Below are 15,340 nucleotides of genomic sequence, written 5' to 3'. Positions count from 1 at the left end.
TTGAACTAAAGGGCTTGAAAGCTGAATCCTGAATAAAAGCAATGCAATAAAAGCAAAGCAATGTCGGTATCCTTTAGCCTAAAGCCCACTTTTGATAACCCTTTTCTTTAACTTGTGTGTCTCTCTCTTTTTTTAATTTAAAGACATCTCGCTTCCGAAGCATGATAAAACTTCTTTGTGACTACAAGAGCTTTAAATCACTGCAGCGTATCTGTCAGCTCCCTACTGTTAGCTTTGAAGCACTGTGTGAACAAAGTCAATTTCATGAGCAGCTCCTTCACAGCGCTGAGTTAAGCAATCACCTTGTGACAGATGTAGTTAATCACAACAGGGTCTTTCGAGAACTTCGAGATATACTGATTGGGGATCCCACCAAAATCCAGTCACAAATGAATTGGTAAGGACTTGTCTAAGCTCTTCTACACCAGTGTTTCTTCCTGAAATTATTTGTGTGGACCCTTTACTTTCTTTTAATATTGTCCATTTTTTAAAATTTAAGGATTCAAGAAAATGTGCCGCAAATGGATTATTTTCAAGATATCCCTCAGTATATGGCTATAATGAGTTCCATGATGAATACCACTGAGAATTTTACAGTTTCTAAAAAGCAAGGTAGTTTTGCCTGTTTACTTTAAAACCTTGGTTTATAAGAATGGTCACTAATTTACTCGTTGCTGTTGGCCTTTCCGAGGCAAATTTCACTGATTGTCTTATGTAAGCTATATGATGACTGAAGTAAGCATGTGCTATGTCCATTGGCTTCTTTTCTAGGCCAGGTCGTAGGCCTATTGAAGTCAGTTACAAAACTCCTGAACTTGAATTAATATGCAAACTAGATACTATCAATTTAGGCTTAAATAGAGACTGGGAATGGCTGAGCCATTACACACATTGAATCTATTTCCCCATGTTAAGTATCCTCACACCTTCTTGTCAAACTGTCTTAAATGGGCCATCTTGATTAGCACTACAAAAGTTTTTTTCTCCTGCTGACAATAGCTCATCTTAATTAATTAGCCTCTTAGAGTTGGTATGGCAACTTCCACCTTTTCATGTTCTCTGTATGTATATATATCTCCTCACTATATGTTCCATTCTATGCATCCGGTGAAGTGGGCTGTAGCCCACGAAAGCTTATGCTCAAATAAATTTGTTAGTCTCTAAGGTGCCACAAGTACTCCTGTTCTTTCTGCGGATACAGACTAACACGGATGCTACTCTGAAAACTCCTGTTGAGTCAGAGTTGCTGGCTCAAGCCATCAGAGGTCTGAAACTTATGTACAGGCAAACTGTGCTCGATGCAGGACCCAAAAGGCATGGCTCCAACAATCTCCAGGTCTGCCAGAAGCTTACAGATTGACAAATGGTCCATCCAAATTCAGTCATGTTTGAGCATGACACACTGTAGTGCTCCTCTCAGCCAACATGCACAACATCTTCAGTCTGGGCAAAAATGTTTCTCTTCCGCTGTCGTAACATAGGTGCTCTGTGCATAGATATATAATAGTTCTGTAAGTATGGAGAAAACGATTATATCATTTTTTGTTTTTTTATTTTAAAGAAATGTTAATGGCGGTGTTTAAAAATGTCGACCAGCTCAAAGAGGAGCTCAGAAATGAAGCAGGAATGTCCACAGCAAGTATCAAAGCCCTGATGGAAATGCCTCTCCCAGAAAACACAACTCAGGTAAGTTTACCGTAATTCTAGCTGAAGATCCTTTTAAATTCGGCACTCAGATAATTAAATCCAGGGGCTATTAGTGAAAGCCGCTCAGCAGATCTCTGCTCCCGTGGGGACGCAGAGGGAGATACATGATGTTTAAGGGACACAAACTCTATAGTGCTTTATAGATCAAAATAGAAACCCTGAATTGCAACTGAAAGAACTTTGTAAGCCCGAGCAGCCTCTGGAGACCAAGAGCGGCATGTTCTTTGACGGACACCACGAGCGGGTGGGTAGCCACATATTGGGTGCTGGCTGAAATATTTAGCTAGTGCATCGTGCATTACAGTAATCCAGTCCAGTGGTCACAAATGCGTGGGTATTTTTGGTGAGGTCCACACTGCGGAGAAACCGTCGCAATGCAGATGGAAAAGGGCATTTCTGGCCAGTGATGCCACCAATAATTACAAGAGCTACCCCTGGGATCCAAAATATCTTTGCAGACAATGAATCTCAGCCAAGGATGGACACGCTGTACTCAATGGTTTGGCTCCAAAGACTTCTTCCCCCAGCCCTGCCTCAGAGCCTCACCATCATCTTGTCTGGATTCAGTCTCAAACAGCTCATTTTTACCCACCCCCCAGCTCTGTCAATCACCGGGAAAGTTAAACTGCTGGATCATTTCAGCCCGTGCAAAGTGTGCTAAAGCACTACCATTCTGCTTTGGTTCTCCATGCAGGAATAATGGGGAGGTGAAAGTATGTTTCTTAGTCTACGGCATTGGAAGATGATGTTGGGGAAGCGGTAGTTTAACCCACGCATGTTGGAGTAACCTAATAATGTACAAATCTCCTGCTTTTTTTTGCAAATACAGCTCGTATCTCAGATTCTCCAGCTGGAGTCGTGTGACGTCCATTCCATCGACCCAAAACTAGACGCAGTAGTAAAGGAGTTCTGCCACCTGTCACTCCCAGAAAGGACCCGCCAATCTTACATCCTGGGGGTCATATTCTTACGTCACTTAGACATTTACAACTTTCTGTACAAGGTTTGTGTTGGATTTTTAGAGCACTTGTGTGGCTTTTGTTAGCTCCTGTGGCTAAGATCCTCATCTGGTATACCTGTACTGGTATGGAGCTAGGCCGCTTCCCACCAGCTGAGGATCTGGCCTTGTGCATGAAATAACGAATAATGTTATATGGCATACCCATGCCAACATATACATTAAGACAATTGTCCATTATAGAGCCAGCTGGTATAAACTGGCACGCCTCAGTTATAACCATTGGGACTACACTGATTTACAGCAACTTAGGATATGGCTCACAAGCTGCTCTGGCCTGGTACATCATCCAACCATCCTAGCCTAGGTCAGGATGTGAACCCAGGTTCCAGTGGATACAAGACACTGGGCTAAGGCTCACTGTACCAATTAGCTATCCCACCAAATCCCAAACTGTAAAAGGTGCTGTGATATTTATTTGCCCAATCCATAATAGTGTTGCAATTGCTGTTATGACCAATCAAATATTCAATATGTGTCATTACGGTTGGAGAAAACGACATGCTAAAATAGGTATAATTCATCAACAAGTATGTTTTCGATACACCTTTAACAATGATGAAATAATTGTCCTGCTGAACGATGCAATCAAATGAGAATGCCAATGAACTTGGCTCTGTAGTGATGGAAATAAGAACAGCCATACTGGGTCAGACCAATGGTCCATCTAGTCCAGTATCCTGTCTCCGACTGTGGCCAATACCTGAGCTTCAGAGGGAGCATACAGAACAGGGCAATTTTGGAGAGACCCCCCTCTTCTTCCCCTCCCAGCTTCTGGCAGTCAGGGTTTCCCTGAGCATGGGGTTGCATCCCTGTCCATCTTGGCTAGTAGCCACTGGTGGATCTATGCTCCATGGACGCATCTAGTTCCTTTTTGAACCTGTTATACTTTTGGCCATCACAACACCCCATGGCAATGAGTTCCACAGGTTAATTGTGCACTGTATGAGAAAGAACTTCCTCTTGTTTGTATTAAATCTGCTGCCTAGTCATTTCATTGGGTGGCCCCTGGTTTTTGCATCAATGGTGCTGAAGGACTTCTACTGTATTCCAGCCATCCTCAAAACAAACATCCTCCAGCCATCCTTTCCCACATTTTAACTGTTTAGAGCCAGGTTCTTTAGAGCTATACCTAAAGTTTCAAGGTGGAATTTTCAACAAGTGGGTAAGTGACTTGGGCGTACAAGTCCCATTGATTTCCTATGGGATTTGTGCTCCTAAGTCACTTAACCACTTTTGTAAATCCCACCGCTGACTCCAAAGAATTAGTACCAGATATGTGTGTGTATATGCTGACAGTTATTTTCTTCCTTCCTCTCTCTTCTAGATGTTTTTCCCCAAAGAACTGCAGAAATCAATGGACAAGATGTTAGGCCTCCTCAAAGAGATGGAACATTTCAGGAACCAGGTGGCGTCTGGCATGCGTCCACTGTTAGAAGCAATTAATTCATTCAAAAAGCTACGGCAGTCTAGAAATGTGCCCCTCTCCAAGGTGTGTATTAGTGTGGGAATGGTCCTGAGCTAAAATGCCTTTGGAGTAGTTACACAGTGTGGTCCGTAGAATCTCTAAGTGCATCAAGGGAAGTAGGCAATGGTCAGCAAGTCTCTGTCGGGATACTGAGAATGTTCTTGTTTGGAATGACATAGGTAGCAGAGGGACAGTCACATGGTCAGTCTGGGTGAGGAGAGGAATGAAAACACAGAAGACTTACAGCTATGTTGAAGTGGGGTAACTAGGAAGGAGATTAAAGGAGACCTACAGCCACATTGAAAAGACCCAGCAAGAGGATAGTAAAAACAGCATGAGCGCAGGGGTGCTGGAACAATTCGTATGGGGTGTGGGTGCTGAGAGTCCTTGAACCAAACCGTAAACCCTGTATATGACAGAAACCACTTCAAGCCAGGGGGTGCGGTAGCACCCCTAGTTCCAGCACCTAAGCATGAGAGTGACACAGCAAGGGCCTGATATGGGCTCCTTCCCCGAGACCCCCGCTGCTTCCTCCATTCCACACCCCAGATCCCCGCTGCTCGCCGCGTCCCTCCTCCTCAGGGTGGGCGGCGGCTCGGCCCGATGTGGCTGGGGTGGGCGGGCAGGAGCTCCTCTGGTCGCAGGGGGCCCTCAGGTCTTCTCCTTTTAATGGGGGGGGGTTGGGGCTCCGGCATGCGGGGAGGCATGGCCTTGGGCAGAAGAGGCAGGTCCGGCGGGCTAGCCTCTCCAAAGTGGGGGTTCACCGGCTGCCCATGGGCCTGATCCAAAGCCAACAGAAGTCAATGGAAAGTCTCCCATCAACTTCAGTGAGCTTTGGCTCAGGCGATCATCACACTTACCATGATGATTACACTTATCAGCCAACTGGCTGGTCATGGTACCTTACGCTATCCCTAGGGCTGGGTACCATCCTTCTGCAGCTCATCTCTTGTCCTGTCATTATGCATCGTTTGCATGATGGGAGTAAATCTTGCTCTACATACTCCAGGGAATAAATCACCTTGAAATCAATGAGAGTTGAGGATGCTCTGCACCTTACAGGAGACATCCAGCATGTCTCATGATTGGATTCTCAACACCTTTATCTAAATTTGCCAACTGCTATCACATATCAGCACAAATTATCCTTCAATATTGATGCTTTTCATTCATATTTATAAATAAGCATGCAAAGGACCAAGCCAGATAGTTTCAGGTTTTCCAAGTAAAGTCCCTTGTTTTGTACACAGATAAACTCTTATCCAAAAGCCGGCATAAATGTGGTTTACTTCTCCCACTGAAATAAGGCGCTTTAAACATGCAGGTGTTTTTGTTTGCTTTTGTTTTTTGTCCCATAGGCATTGTTTAAAACAACCAACATAACAGTAACTCATGGATCGTTTAAGTCCATTTCGAAAGCTCTCTGCAATGAGGAAATCACACCCTTGTTTTTTGAATCTTTGCTGCCTGATTTTGGAGATCCAAAAAGACCTAGTTCTTCTACCCAGGATGAAAATGTACAGAAAATAATGAGGAAATATGGCATTCCCCAGGATCCCAGTGAGTTTGCTGCAAAAGACGCGCCACAAGAGAAAACACTGAAACTATTTGTTTTCTCAGAGAATATAGTTAGACTTAAATAGAAGGGTCAGTTAAAAAAATTGCGTGGGCTAGATTCTGTTCTCTTTTGCACTAATTATAAACTGGTGTAACTCCGTTAACTTCAATGGAGCTTCCCTGATTCATAATGAGAATCTTCCCCCTCCCCCCCGAGCTGGTTGAAATTTTTCAGACATTTGAACAATTGCTTTCATTTTAAATGAAAATTTTGTTGAAAACTATGTTGACATTTTAAAAATTGTTCATTACTTTTTTCCTTACATCTTTCTGATGCCATTATCTTAATGGGGTGACAATTTTTTGGTTATTGAAAACTCTGGGTTTTGGTAAAGCAAATGTTCTTTTCATGGGTTCATTTCTAACCTTGAGAAACAATCGGAAAAAAATCTTGACATTTTTTGCAATTTAAAAAAAAAAAGTTTTGAACAGCTCTAGCCCCTACAGGTTTAGCGGCACACAAACGCATCAGACCAAATCCTCAGCTGGTTTAAAGTGGCAAAGCTGCATTGAAATCAACGGTGTTATGCCGACTTCCACCAGCTGGTTATTGTATCAGTTCTTTGTGGAGCACTGACTGATTGATTGATGGAACTTTAATGTTTCCGGATGTAGCAGTTTGTGTGGAAGGTGATGTGTTGTTTTGTGCAAGATGCTGTATTATATGACAGCTTGGGTCAGGGTATCCCTGCCGCTTCCACAAGTGGAGACGACTCGGAGCTGGCAGATCCTGGTGGAGAAGTGGGGAATGCAGCCTTCATGGCATTGTCCCTCTCTTCCCCCCAAACTTGCAGTAGCCCATCTGTGGGAATCGGGCTCCAGAGGCCAGGTGGGAGTCGATGTGGCTGGGGGGACACAGCTGCCTTCCACAGCTCTATGGGAACTCATGAAGTCCCTTTTCTCGACATAGGTCTTTCTCCCCTAGGCATCTGTCTCTTCCATTTTATGTAACAAAAAAGAGCTGTACATTTGCTTTGAACACTGGGGACAGAAACATTTTGGAGCTGACCCAAGCATTTCTGATTAGATCCAGCACTCAAGCTGTTCTGGGCCAAACCCTCAATTGGTGCAAATCTGCATAGCTCTGTTCAGTGGAGCTGTGCTGATTTACACCCGCTGAGGATCTGGCTCACTATGCTTATGGGTGACTTATTTTCGTAAAGCTTAAAAAGGAAAACGCAGGCTTCTGAGAGGAGTAGGGCAGCGGCTTAATGCTTCCTCATCTCCCAATTCCCGCTGTGGTCTGGTTTTAGGACTTGACAGGTCAGTGCTTTTATCCTGATGTGTCGTTTTTCCAGCTGCACTGACATTATTAGCTCCTCCTAGTTCACAAAACTCCATTTAACCTTAAAGCAGAAAAGGCTCTGCTAGAACAATGAGAATCTTGTCTTGATTTCAGCAACAGGAGACCTTGGGGTGGATTCGTTCTGTCAAGAGGTATTACATCAGTCAGTGCAGAGAGGGTTATGCAGACATTAATCGGACACAGCAACAAAAATACTCGTGGGAACTTTTGTGCATCTACTCTATTTGTGCTATTTGTTTTTTTGCCTTGCAGCGCCATTCTGCTTATCATTTTATCTGGATTTGGTTAGTACCTCTACTGGAGCTTTAATATGGTCTTTCCTCAAACCTATGCTGTTTGGGAAGATTCTGTATACACCAGACACCCCAGAAACTCGAGCAATCATGGAAAAGGTATGATGTTGTGAATACTAAGAGGAGCTCTGGTCAAGCAAATCCCAATGACAGGGCTTCTTGTTGGGTCTCCAGTGCAGGGTGGTTTTTTGGAGGAGCAGCAGAATTCTGCTTTCTGCCTGCACTGGAAGTATTAGACTTGGTTGATAACCCCCTGGGAGAAAACTGAATCTTGACGCATTACTATAGAACATAGCTGATGTGGTCTCAAACTGGGAGTAATCTAAGGCTTCTAAGATGCTCTGAGATGAAAGAAGAATGTAGATCAGTCATCAGCAAAGAATTGTTTAATGCATTTAAATTCAAAATGGGAGTGAGGTACTGACTGTGGGGTGTTGGTTGGGACCAGTTGGAATTACGGAAGCTGGATCATAATTTTGCGAGTATTCAGAGCTGGGGGTTTGCTTTGGACCCATCGCTGATTGGGTCATCCCTAAAAATAATGAGGTTAGATAAGCCTGCAAATCCTTCGGAACTTGTTTCCAGTGCCCCGTAGCTTTGTATTTCTGTTTGTGGGAAGGCACTGCAGAGAGAATCCCGATCTCCAAGAAACGAAAATACAAATGAAAGTGAAAGGCAGCAAATTTAAACTGAGGAAAGGGATGCATGATTTCACGCAATGCACAGCCTCTGGGGCTCTTCGAGACAAGCTGTCACTGAGGCCAAGAGCTTAGCAAGATTACAAAAGGGACTGGACATTTAGACAGATAACAAGAATATCCAGAATTATAACAGAAAGAATGTAAAAAACAACAACGGTGAAACCCTGTGTCCATTGAAATCAATGACATAACTTCCATTGGGCCAGGATTTAACCCCACGAGTTTTGGAAGTGATGTAGACACTCACTCTTCAAGGCATAAACCAACCTCTAATGAATGGGGGTAGGAAAAATATTTCCCTGTGCTCAGGTTATCCCATAACTATCTACTGCATGGGGTTTCTTGCCCCTTAATCTGAAGCAGTTGATGCTGGCCACAGTCAGAGACAGAATGTGGGACTGGGCGGACCCCAGGTCTCATACAGTCTGGTGATTCCTATGGTCTACAGGTCCATTGAAAAAGAAGATTGTTAAAGAGGCAGCGACAATTTGAAATCTACCACTTTGTGAATGTGGCAGGCAAATAGTTTCATTTGCATGAAACATCCAAGCAGCACTGGAAATGTAAGGGGCATTACAGGGTTTGGAAGGATTTCTCTGCAAAAGGCCTTAGACCCAAATCAGTCCTGGCATAAGCAAAGGAATATCTTCCATTAATGTCAGTGGCAGTTGCTCTCCCTTCATCAGGACTGACTTAGGTCCTTCATCACAGCAAAGCGCTGTATAACCCAACAGGAAAACATAGAGAGTTTTGTGACTGCACCAAATTACTGCTCTGTGCTTACTAGGAGCTGAGGTCAATAACCTTTAGTAGCTTCTAAAGTTTTGAGGGAGGAAAATGGTTGATTCTTGATTAACAGAACTGGACTTTTATTCTTAGTCATAGAGCAAGTCTACTCTTAAAATGCTGTAAGCTTCTCCCGCCAACATAGGACTGTCTATGCAGGGGGTTAGGTTGGTATAAACTACGTCGTTCAGGAGTGTGGACTTTTCAGATCTCTGAGTGACGTAGTTATACTGATATAGGTCTGATGTTTAGACCAGACCTTAGTCATAATACTTAAGGCCCCAATCAGGCAAAGCATTTAAGCAGGTGCTGAAGTCCAGCCCTGTTTAGCAAAGCACTGAAACATAGGCTAGACGTTAAGCACCTACATGTGACAGAAGCATGTATTGAAGTTAAAGACATGTTAAAGTTAAGCATGTGCTTAAGCACTCAGCAGAATAGGGATGGACTGCTGAATCGGGGCCTAAAGAAGGAAAAACGTGTTCAATGTCATGTTCAAGCATCATGGAAATATGAATTTAGCTTTTTCGTAAACAGGTCAAATGGATTTATTTTATGTGTTTGTTTTTATTTGTTTTTTAAGTCTAATGCAACCCTGAAGCAAATGGCTGATCTAATGCAAAAGTCCCAGGAATGGCTGGACAAGTCACCATTGATCATGAATTCACTGACTACGTTAAACCAAACAATTCCAGTTGTCAAGGTATTATCATCTCACAGCTAACAGGGTCCCTTTGTCGCTCAAGTAAACAAAAGGCTGGGGGCAGATCCTATCTGATATAAATTGTTATAGTTCCATTAACATCCACCAACAATACAAGCACCAAGAGATTTTAAAGGGGCACCTTTTCAGAGCTAAACCCTCCTTCTGAAATGCTTACAATACGTCCTCTAAAACTTCCAACACACTGAGGAGAGATGGTTGGCTATACAAAGGGGAGAATTCTCTTAGGCTTGTAAATGCAATTGCCTTCTGCTTGAAATAGCAATCAAAGCTGGGTGCAGGGCCGCCTCGGGGGGGGGGGGGGCGGCAAATGGGGCAATTTGCCCTGGGCCCCACAGGGGCCCCGCGAGCCCTGGCCCGGCAGCGGTCCAGGTCTTCGGCGATGGGGAGCCCTTCAGTGCTGCCGAAGACGTGGAGCGACTGAAGGGCCCCCCGCCGCCGAAATGCCGCCGAAGACCCGGACCACCGCTGGGTGAGTACAAGCGCCGCAGCTCCCCCGCTTTGCCCCAGGACCCCTGAATACTCTGGGCGGCCCTGGCTGGGTGACTCATTACAAGGCCCATCCCAGCCTGAGATACCAAAGAAGTGGTTCTCCTCAGGAAGCAGAAAAGCTTGGATAATACCTAGTTCTCCTCATTAGAAAAGTGCCTGAGAGCCTAGGGGATGAACAGATGCCATTCTGCCTTTGTAGCTCAACCAGGAAAAATATTTAAATATCAAGGTAAAACTTCAGACTCTCTCCATGAGGAACAAGTCACTGCTCAAACCTGGAAAGCTGTAATGCCTCCTCTTTCTACTCACTCTCCATGCTCAAGTTACTTTGAGGCCTTAGCAGCAATGACTGGCTTCTTTTTGGTTAAGAAACAGAACACAGCCTGTTATAGAAATGATACCTGGGGAACACAGAGTCATTATTAACTGGTCCCGGTGGGGGAAAATCACCACAGCGTACATGGCATAGCTAGACTCCTGGAAAATCCAGGACGGCGCACGGGAGAGTCAGAGGTGAAACATTCTCCACTGAGCGGACTCATTTGTGGAATGAGCTATTAGAGATTTAGGTAAACTAAAACCTGAAGGCCTGAGGCTCATTTACACTCAGGCCCCTGTGCGCTGTGCTCTGACCGCGTACGGTGCCCTTATGGGGTAGGTCTGCACAGCGTTTTGGAGCCCGCGGGCACGAGCCTCCCAGGAGGGTCGTCAGACTCAGTCTAGCACGGCTCATGCGAATGTTCTATAGACAGGGCTGGACCTTGGGCTCTAAGCCTAGGGAGAGGGTGGGTTGGAGATCCCAAGCCACAACATCAAAGCATTGGCTGTACAGCTATTTTTAGAGCACTAGGGCAAACCTCACCAACCCCAGCCTGCTGACCCGGGCTGGGACGCTTGCTCCTACAGGCTCCAAAACCGTAGATACACCAAAAGTGGGTAGAAATGACATGTGCACATACTTTAACATCTCCGTGTCACTAAGGATTCAGGCCTAAGTACTGTCCAGAACCAATCCGATGCCTGGTGACATCAATGTGAGTGTTTTCCATTGGATCAGGCCCTTAGAGGGCTGTAAGACACCGTCATTGGCTAAAGTTTTCTCACCGTAACGGAAATCAAGTGAAGAGAGGAGGCTCAAGAAGGGCGTAAGAAACATGGAGGGGCTCCAAAGGGGATGAATGTCACTCTCGCTCTCTCTCATTTGATAGGATACCCTGCAGAATCCATTCGTGCAAGTTTTTATCAAACTCATGGTGAAGCTGGATGCTATCGAACTGCTGAGCCAAATAAATGAACTGGGTAAGTCGCTATTCATACACCTCCTATTTATATAACAGTGCTTGGAACATCACAACTGCTGCACTGCCTTAGCCCATTGGTGTAATGATTCCTGCTAGCCAGTAGCTGATGCTTTAGTGCCAATCAAACTCATCCATAGTGTATATTTGCAATGCTTCATGCTTTGTGGGGCTGGAAAGATTCCTCCTTCACCCTCTTGAAATATCAGCATATGTCCTGAGCAATGTGGTTTGAGTGCCCACATTATGAATGGATAAGACAGATGGGGGGAGAAAGGGAGCATTATGATCCTTGTTTTACAGATGGGAAACTGAGGCATAGAGAGATTAAATGATTTTGCCAAGGGCACACAGGATTTTGCCTTGAAGTGCAGTCTCCTGAGTCCCAATCTTGTACCTTAGCCCAATGCCACTCATCCTCTCCATAAATATGTCTTATGTGGCATCCAGTGTGTAACACAAAACACATTATCAGATGCATAAGCCAGTCTTTTAGCTGTGGGATTGTAACCTGTTACTATGTATTTTTTTTTTAAAGAAGCTAATGTCATACCAATATTTTTTTAAAAGGTAAACAGGATGACGCAGATAACTATAGGTCAGTTAGCCTGATAGTGATCCCAGGAAAAATCTCAGAAAGGCTGATATGGGATATGATCAGTAAAGAATTAAAGAATGGTAGCATAACTAATGCCAATCAACGTGGTTTTATGAAAAACGAGCTTGTCAAACAAATGTATCTCATCATAAACTGATCACTAGTTTGGTCGAGAAAGGTCACTATGTCAAGATAATAGATTTCTGTAAGTCATTTGAGTTAATTCTGCATGACATTCTGATAAAAAAAATTAACACTCTACAAAATTACTGTTTTCCATATTAAATGGATTAAAACCCGGTTAAATAATAGATCTCAAAAATAATTATAAATGGGGAATCATAGAACCCTAGAAGTATAGGACTGGAAGGGACCTCGAGAAGTCATCTAGTCCAGTCCCCGGCACTCAAGGCAGGACTATGTAAAAACAACACCATCCCTGGCAGGTGTTTGTCTAACCTGTTGTTAAAAACCTCCAGGGATGGCGATTCCACAACCTCCCTAGATAATTTATTCCAGGGCTTAACCACCCTGACAGTGAGGAAATTTTTCCTAATATGCAACCTAACCCTCCCTTGCTGCAATTGCTTCTTGTCCTATCCTCAGAAGTGAACAAGAACAATTTTTCTCCCTCCTCCTTGTAACAACCTTTTATATACTTGAAAACTGTTATCATGTCCCCCCTCAGTGGTCTCTTCTCCAGACTAAACAAACCCATTTTTTTCAATCTTCCCTCATAGGTCATGTTTTCTAGACCTTTAATCATTTTTGTTGCTCTTCTCTGGACTTTCTCCAATTTGTCCACTTCTGTGCTGAAATGTTTCACCCAGATCTGGACACAATACACCAGCTGAGGCGTGGAGTAGAGCGGAATAATTACTTCTCGTGTCTTGCTTACAACACTCCTGCTGATACATCCCAGAATAGCGTTCACTTTTTTTGCAACAGTGTTACACTGTTGATTCATACTTAGCTTGTGATCCACTATGACCCCCAGATCCCTATCCACAGTACTCATTCCTAGGCAGTCATTTCCCATTTTGTATGTGTGCAATTGATTGTTCCTTCCTAAATGGAGTACTTTGCATTTGTGCTTATGAATTTCATCCTATTTACTTCAGACCGTTTCTCCAGTTTGTCCAGATCATTTTTAATTTTAATTCTATCCTCCAAAGCACTTGCAACGCCTCCCGCCTTGGTATCGTCCACAAACTTTATAAGTGTACTCTCTTACGCCATTATCTAAATCAGTGATGAAGATCTTGAACAGAACCGGACTCAGAACTGATCCCTGTGGGACCCCACTCGTGATGCCTTTCCAGCAGGACTGTGAACCACTGATACCTCCTCTCTGGGAACAGTTTTCCAACCAGTTACACACCCACCTTAGAGTAGCTCCATCTAGGTTGTATTCTCCTAGTTTGTTTATGAGAAGGTCATCAAGTACCTATGTGGGGAAGAGACTTCTGATACCAGAAGACTCTTTAATTGATCAGAAAAAGGCATTAAAAGCGCCAATGATTGGAAGCTGAAGCTAGACAAATTCAGATTAGAAATAGGGTGCAAATTTTTAACAGTGAGGGTAATTAACCATTGGAACAACGTGCCTAAGGACATGATGGATTCTCCATCACTTGACGTCTTTAAATCAAGACTGGATGTCTTTCTCAAAGATAAGCTAGGGCTCAAACAGAAGTTATGGGCTTGATGCAGGGTTTACTGGATGAGGTTCTATGACCTGGGCTATGCAGGAGGTCAGACTAGATGATGATAATTGTCATGTTCCAGTACCAGATATGGACTGGCTCCAGAGCTTGCATATACACGTCCAACGTGTTCATCATAAGATCCTTTAATGCTCTGCCAGGTCTGGCTGAGGTTCCTTTAAATCAATGGTCACTAACTCGTCGATCGTGATCGACTGGTCAGTCCTGGAGCCTCAGCCATTCGATCGCGATCTCCGGGCCGCTACAAGTCCGGCAGTGCAGGGGCTCAGGCAGGCTGCCTGCCTGCCACGGCCCCACGCTGCTCCCATAAGCTGCTGGCTGCTGGCTTGTCTCTGTGACCCCTGGGGGAAGGGGTGGGGTGAGGTGGCTCCGTGCGCTGCCCCAGCGACCAATGGGAGCTGCGGGGGTGGCACTTGCAGGTGCGGGCAGCGCACGGAGACCCACTGCCACTCTTCCTCCAGGGGCCGCACGCAGAGATGTGCCAGCAGCCAGTCGCTTCTGGGAGCGGCGTGGGGCCACAGCAGGCAGGCAGCCTGCCTGAGCTCTGCTGCGCTGCCAACTGGGAGCCGCCTGTGGTAAGCACCTCCCGGCTGGAGCCTGCACCTCGCACCCCCTTCTGGACCCTCACCCCCAACCCAGAACTCCCTCCCAGACCCCGCACCCTCTCCCACACCCCAACCTCCTGCCCCAGCCCAGAGCCCTCTCCTGCACCCAAACTTCCTCCCAGAGCCTGCATCCCTCACCCTCTCCTGCATCCCAACACTCTGCACCAGCCTGGAACTCCCTCCTGCAAACAAACTCCGCCCCAGAATCCACGCTCCTCACCTTCTCTGCACCCCAAGCCTGGAACCCCCTCTGCACCAAACTCCCCCCCCCCAGAACCCACGCTCCTCACCTTCTCCTGCACCCGAAGCCTGGAGCCCCCTCCTGCAAATAAACTCCGCCCCAGAACCCACGCTCCTCACCTTCTCTGCACCCCAAGCCTGGAACCCCCTCCTGCAAACAAACTCCCCCCCCCCAGAGCCCATGCTCCTCACCTTCTCTGCACCCCAAGCCTGGAGCCCCCTCTGCACCAAACTCCCCCCCAGAACCCACACCCCTCACCCCTCCTGCCACCCAATCCCCTGCCCCAACCTTAGCCAGTGCACACCCCACAGTTGAGAATGTGACACTGATTTGTGACCATCCCTAAAGGATTTTGGATTTATAAACCGCAAATGACACTAATAAAAAGTAAAACTCATGAAATGTCCAGTGGCTTCTATGAGATTAGGTGCAGTGTGACCACATGATGCCTGCACCCTAACTCCCTCCCTGAGCTTGCACCCCAACCCCCTGCCCCAGGCTCAGCCTGCAGCCCCCTCCCATACTCTGAACCCCTCAGCCCCAGCACCCCAACCCCCTCCCCCAGCCCGGTGAAAGTGAGTGAGGATAGGGGAGAGCGAGCGACAGAGGGAGGAGGGAATGGAGTGAGCGAGGTGGGAAGGGGCAGGGCCTTGGGGAAGGGGCAAGGTAGATCCTGGGTTGATTTTAAGTTCAAAATGTGATCTTGTGCGTAAAAAGGTTGGGGACCACTGCTTTAAATGAACACAGTGCCACCTAATG

The 15,340-nt window shown here is 45.6% G+C and overlaps 1 protein-coding gene across 1 annotated transcript in view; it reads left to right on the top strand.

The window, feature by feature from the left end:
- ABCA12 (ATP binding cassette subfamily A member 12) overlaps positions 1 to 15,340 on the top strand; it is a 126,771-nt gene that overhangs the window by 41,930 nt on the left and 69,501 nt on the right. Inside the window, exons 13-21 of the mRNA XM_065413187.1 lie at positions 144 to 397; positions 500 to 612; positions 1,562 to 1,686; positions 2,537 to 2,710; positions 4,053 to 4,217; positions 5,552 to 5,753; positions 7,369 to 7,508; positions 9,480 to 9,599; positions 11,321 to 11,411. Coding sequence (XP_065269259.1) covers positions 144 to 397; positions 500 to 612; positions 1,562 to 1,686; positions 2,537 to 2,710; positions 4,053 to 4,217; positions 5,552 to 5,753; positions 7,369 to 7,508; positions 9,480 to 9,599; positions 11,321 to 11,411 — 1,384 coding nt within the window. The remainder of the gene's footprint in view (positions 1 to 143; positions 398 to 499; positions 613 to 1,561; positions 1,687 to 2,536; positions 2,711 to 4,052; positions 4,218 to 5,551; positions 5,754 to 7,368; positions 7,509 to 9,479; positions 9,600 to 11,320; positions 11,412 to 15,340) is intronic.

The sequence above is a fragment of the Emys orbicularis genome, chromosome 11 (assembly GCF_028017835.1).
Source record: "Emys orbicularis isolate rEmyOrb1 chromosome 11, rEmyOrb1.hap1, whole genome shotgun sequence".
NCBI classification, from domain to species: Eukaryota; Metazoa; Chordata; order Testudines; family Emydidae; genus Emys; species Emys orbicularis.
Note: the sequence above shows the minus strand (reverse complement) of the source record. Positions and strands in the feature narration are given on the sequence as shown.